General features: G+C 38.7%; 1 protein-coding gene across 2 annotated transcripts; it reads right to left on the minus strand.

Annotated features, from left to right (window-relative positions):
* Positions 1 to 342: 342 nt before the first annotated feature.
* On the minus strand, positions 343 to 5,051 carry irx6a (iroquois homeobox 6a). Of its 2 annotated transcripts, none has more exons than XM_056265461.1 (7): positions 4,627 to 5,051; positions 3,541 to 3,754; positions 2,984 to 3,093; positions 2,589 to 2,884; positions 1,848 to 2,486; positions 1,505 to 1,613; positions 343 to 951 (listed from the first exon to the last, which is right to left on the minus strand). In XM_056265461.1, the coding sequence occupies exons 1-6, from the start codon at positions 4,638 to 4,640 to the stop codon at positions 1,510 to 1,512; spliced, it is 1,377 nt and encodes a 458-aa protein (XP_056121436.1). In that variant the 5' UTR covers positions 4,641 to 5,051; the 3' UTR covers positions 343 to 951; positions 1,505 to 1,509. The 2 variants fall into 2 exon arrangements, with proteins under 2 accessions (XP_056121436.1, XP_056121435.1); XM_056265460.1 differs by having other exon boundaries at positions 3,541 to 3,804; positions 4,627 to 5,048.
* Positions 5,052 to 6,137: the final 1,086 nt, after the last annotated feature.

The raw sequence follows: 6,137 nt of genomic DNA on the forward strand, positions 1-6,137 counted from the left end.
ATGTTATTTCGAGCAATTGACTGATCAACATCAAAACACTTGATGCGCGTTTCATGGTATGGATGCTCCCGCGTGACCTCGTTGTTAACACAAGAACTTGATGATGGTGAACCTGCTCGCGCGCAGTGGAGACAAAGCTGCATTCATAACCAATTCCTGCCTCACTCTGAGCCTGAACAGTAACAAAGTGTTTGATGCCAATTCCGATTAAATAATGACAATGAGAAACTGATGTACCCTTTCTTCACACCCTTGCTGAGTCCATTCACGTCCGCGTCTGAATTTATGACCTTCCGACAATGTCCTGCTTTACGCATAGAGTCAAGAAGATGAACTGAACAATGCAGAGCTATCGGATTCATTTATAAACAGAAATCATTAAACAAAAATGAGAAAAATTAGTTCTTATAAAATATTTTATAAATTACATGACATTTACACAGTTTCTTGATATAAACTGCCTCAGGAGCACAGTATCACACCTCATTTATTTTTGTTTAGTAAATAAAAGTAAAAAGACTGACTTTAAAGTTTACACCAGCTTCCAAAAAAAGTAAATCACATAACATTAAGTACATGACCACAGAGAAATAAATGTAACGCACAACAAAACCTTGAGAGGACTCATGGTAACAGATAAATAAATCTGATGGATAATCAAACAATAAATAGGTAAATAGAATTACTAAACTACGATTGCCAATGCAAACATAAGAAATCACAGTTCATTCTCATACATACACAAAACATTGCATAAAGTTATTGACACCATCAAATCATATTGTGCAAAATTATGGCTGCCTCCAGTTTTCACAGTTCCAGAAAGATACTCATTGCGCTATTATTTCAAGTGTCTGCTGCCATGGGCTTATAGTTCTTCATTGACTCCATTCCATAGTGCATAATGTAGATCATAAAAATGTCCCAGTGTTTATTGGTATTTCCTCAGTCCTAATTCAGAGGAAGAAGGGAAAAATAAGTGTGAGCCAATATTGTGAAAGTTTGGCTATAGGTGAAAATGACAGGTAATATTGGATAACTGTGTGATTAAATCCTTGTGATGCAGAATTATGTTTATATGTCATTTCCTCAAATCACACACATACAGATACTAAATGGAAAGATACATCATTGTTTTTTAGTTGTGCAGTATAGATATAGCCAAAGCAATCCAATAATGTTCATCAGTTAGCTGATGGCTACGCAGCACAAATGTTTACTGATATCAGAGATGCTTTACTAGTGAGAATGTGTAATTACATTACTGTCTGTGGCTGTGGGGTGACATATTGTGTAATCCTAGATGATTGGATTTATTTTTTATTTAAAAAAAAAAAAAAACTGTTACCAAACAATAGTTTGCAGATAGGTTTATGCATGCAGTCAATGTGTTAATCAGTTTCATTCTTGTCATTATGTGAGGGATATCAGTTATATAAAAACACCCGCATAATGGTTTCAAAAAAGTACATGTGTTAATGTGTGTGTTTTCACGCATGCTCACCTGCTTCACCTCTTCATCACAGGTCTGAATGCAGTGGTTTTCTGGATTGTTGGACACGTGTCATTGAGCTCACTTGATTCTATCTCTGTCTTTCCTGCACTGGGGAAACCTGTAGTAGACACAACATATCACATGGCTAACTTAGCATGTACACAAATGTTTTATTTTTCATATCTATGTGTAATTTAGTTCGAAAAAGTAAGGTATTTTAAATAGATCAAATATTACACAGTATGTTGATGTTAAGCATTTAGAGTTACGAACAGCTAATAACTATTCAAACTTTGTGATTTGTTATTTAATTCATTTTAATAGTTCTGTAGTAAACACAGAGAAGCTGTACCTTCCATTGAGGAGTATTGGCAGGATTCTGTCAGTCCAGGATAGGATGAAGAGTGAAGTTGAAGGGTCTTGTAGCTCCCGCTACTGTATGCCTTGTGTATCCCGTGCAGTCCTTCTTGGTAAAGGCTTTCAGTATTGCTGAGGTTTGTAGGGTCCTGAAGGCCCTTCAGCTCCCCACACTGCACCCCTTCGACTGTGGGCAGCCTCAGTCCTTGCATCTGACAGTCCACGGGCCCAGTCCGTACATCCCCACTGTTCTGCGTGCCTAACACAACCCCTGCGACAGCTGTACGTGCCAGCGACCAGATCCGAGGCTTTTCCGATGACTCAAAGTGAGAGAGTGTCACAGTGTTTATGGAGGTGGACTGAGGTGAGGGCTGTTGCTGCTGTTGTTTGGATCCCAAATGATCCAGGTAATCAGGGTTCAGAGGCCCCAAACTTTTTAGACCACAGGGAAAAGATGGAAAGTTCGAGTGGAGAGGGAGGTCAGGGTTACAGTCTCTCTTTGGAGGGGAGGAAGTCGGGAGGTCATCCTGACCTGATTTCTCACAGTCACTGTCCAGCTTGTCACAGTCCTCGTCCTCTATGTCATCCAAGTCACTGAACTGCAGGTCCTGCTCATCCTTACTGTCTTTGGAATCTATGCAAGAGGATTTACAAACAACAAACACAGTTTAATACTTTTTGTTTTTATTTACAGAATGTTTATTTAATTTATTAACTGACGACAGTTATGAGGTACCTTTGGTAATGTTGTCTGGGTCACTCTTATTAAGCTCTTCCTTCCTGTCATCGCCTGCTTTGTTTTTAGGGGACCAGGTCATTTTGTTTTCTTTTTTTAGTCGTCTCCTAGCATTGGCAAACCAGGTAGACACTTGCGTGAGAGTCATTTTGGTGATAATGGCCAGCATGATCTTCTCACCCTTTGTAGGGTATGGGTTCTTCCGGTGTTCATAAAGCCATGTTTTAAGAGTGCTTGTTGTCTCACGCGTGGCATTCTTTCTCCGTGTTGACCCATTAAAATCAACTGTCCCATACCTGGATCAAGTTCAAAAGCAGCATCTTTAGATTTTTTTAATTGTATTTTCAGCATGTTTAAATATATCATATTAGAGGTGGGACAGACGTAAATCGCACCTGTCGTACTGGTACTGGCCAAGTGAGTGGTCATATGGATAGTAGGCGGCAGGTTGGGTTATAGTGCCATGAAGACTGCCTGACCCCTCTTTGATTTCATATTGTGGGTTCTAGAGACAAAAACAAACAAACAAACAAACAAAAACTTTAATATGTGATATTGCTCTCATATATTGCTGGTACTGTGCTTGGAGAAAGACATTTATTATTTAGAATGGAAGCAGAAGCTGTTATCTTCTTATCATCCCTAAAATATGTAATGTAAAAAAAAATGTAAATGTAAAATATAACGTGCATGATAAGCTATACACACTTTTATGTTTTGTATTTATTTATTTATTTATTTATTATTATTTATAAACCAAGTAGGCCCTATTACATCAAGCAGGCGACATGCGGTGTCGCTTCATTCATCTGTTTATTTCTTCTGATTATTCAAAGTTATTTCACCAGACAGCTAGACAAGCCAAAATAATCAATAACAAGCGTGACTTGAATGAGTCAATCGATTGAACGGAGGACGCGCGCTATATCTGATGAGATGATGCTACACGTACCAGGCTGGAGTAGATGGCAGAGGGGTCGGCGCTGTACGGAAAGTAGTTGGCGTAGTTCTGCCCGGCTGCCGCCGCCGCTGCTGCGTAAGGAGAGCCGTACATCCCGAGCGCGGCGTTGAGCTCTGTCCGCGTGCTCGCCAGCAGCCGGTTCTCATATGAGGGACAACAGAAGGAGGCTGCGGTCTGAGACGCGCTCGATCCTTCCGTCACCGACCTGGAAATCGAATCGCAGCAAGTCGTACTGGGGTTTGCCGACACGAAGAACTGCATGAAGAAAATTGTGGATAGACATGTCATTTTATATTTGCGTCACAAAGCATGCGCGCAGTTTCCTTAGTTAAACAAAAGTAAGGTAAGATTACCCGAAGCACTGAACTCTTCCTTTTGAAACTGTTTTTAAATTGATTCTCGTTTATGCGTTTTATTCATAAAGATAAGAAGTGCACTTTCATTTGATTTAAGACTTTATTTTGATTGTTGTTAAAATACCAATAAACATACTATATAGATACTTTAAAAAGGCGAACCTTTTCTTGTGAGCTGATTTACTTGTTTAGTGTAAAACAAAATCAACAACAGTGTTTTGTTAAAGCTGAAAGTAAAACTTTCTAAGTTTTGCGTCAGGGAATTAAAGTTAACCACCAGCAAGCGCGGATTCTTTTGACAATATAGGTGTATTTTCACACTAAAATAAAACTAAGTGGTTGTAGGTCATGATGTCAAAATTATCTATCCGTTATCTGTAAATGTAGGCTATAATTAGTTTAATCACACAGACTGTAAAGGCTACCGGCAAAGGGAGGAGTCTCGCTTTCACTCCGAACAATTACACCGTAAAGGTAATTTACACGTTTACAACAACACGTGAGGTCATTTATAATTCAAATAACCCATTACTATAAATATTGACAAACCCCACGATATCGGCTAACTTTAGTTTAGGACTTACTTAGTGACAGAACAATCTGCTGGTGCCTAATGTCAGTTACCGAGTACAGAGATCATGACAGAATGAGGGAAAAAAACACCCTATATGCGCGCTCATTAAGTATCTTCATGAGAAAAATATCTAATTGTCATGCTTACCTGAGAAGTTGCATTGTAAGGATATCCAAACTGAGAGAAAGACATAGCTGCTTCTTTTGTTACCATAAGCAATATTCTTCTCCTGCTGATCGATTGAAACCAAATCTACTTTAAATCCACCGTCTTACACACATTTCCACACTCGGCCTTTCGCTCAATAATAGATGACTGCACTTAACTGGGAAGCTCTGAGGATGTTTACGCCAGCCCTTGTTTTATATGTATAAGATAATCCCTTAAGGAAATGAAAAATTAGAGTTAAGCTTCATTAAGTACAAAAATATTGTTGTTAAACAGCTGTAGAAAGCTTAAAGGATAACGTAAGACTTGCAAGATATGAACTTGTGGTTGTGCTATTATTTGTGCCTCTATAGTTCTTTAGAATTCATCCATGCACGGGTATCAGTGTGACGTCATTCTAATCCCGGGACGGCGAGGATAGAATGATGTCTTTGCCAATCACGTCATGCTTCGCGCTTTTCTTGAGGTGTTTTTTGCACACCCCTGTCCCCTCAGTTTTTCCCCCTTTTCTTTTTAAACAGTAGTGTATTTTAAGACTTTGAGCGCAAAAAGTATCACTGGGCTTGCTGAAAGCAATAGAATGAATATTGGCTAAATAAATATATAAAAAAAAAATTTGTTTTGATATTGATAATATATTTTTTGTAAATAAATTGTAACACTCAATCAACTTCAAGATTATTTTGGATATATGTATATGGAAATGATGTTGTAATACCAAATAACTCTGTATTACCTGTTAGATATCCGTGCTCTCCTTAATTCCGTCCATGTCAATATTTTAGTCATGCAAAATATTTTCAGGTTTATAAAGATAATATATCACAATATATCAGATTTAATAACTATAATTTATTTTTATCTATATAAAAGATCTAATAATATATTTATCTTTTATCCACCTTATCTATACAATTATGCTCTCGATTACTCTCTTATTATTATTATGATTACATTTCAGACACTACCCTGATGATGAGCAATGAACTGAAGAGGCATCTGCAGGACCCTTGCTCGCATCTGTCTGACCGATCAGAGGTCCGACCTGATGTTAATTACGATGATGTTTCCATCTCTCTCTATTAGAGAGAGGGCCAGTCCCGGCAGACGTGAAGAGAACCTCTGGCAGGTCAACAGAAAACTGATTGATGCGTATCTCGGGACCTACGCGACCATTACGAGAAATGCGTAATTGCATCAATTAACAAATGGATATGGCCTTGTTTAACCAGCGAGTTACACCGTGAAAATATGCCTTTGAGGTGAAATTAGACGATCAGAATGGAACCGAGTGAGAGAGAGAGAGAGAGAGAGAGAGAGAGAGAGAGAGAGAGAGAGAGAGAGAGAGAGAGAGAGAGAGAGAGAGAGAGAGAGAGAGAGAGAGAGAGAGAGAGAGAGAGAGAGAGAGAGAGAGAAATTAGCTGAATCTCTCAAGTCTAATTATACGGCAGTAGTGGGAGGCGACGGGAACAGCATTCTAATTGAAGGAT

This window comes from Rhinichthys klamathensis, unplaced genomic scaffold (assembly GCF_029890125.1).
Source record: "Rhinichthys klamathensis goyatoka isolate OS25496 unplaced genomic scaffold, OSU_Roscu_1.1 h1tg000232l_1, whole genome shotgun sequence".
Lineage (NCBI taxonomy): Eukaryota > Metazoa > Chordata > Actinopteri > Cypriniformes > Leuciscidae > Rhinichthys > Rhinichthys klamathensis.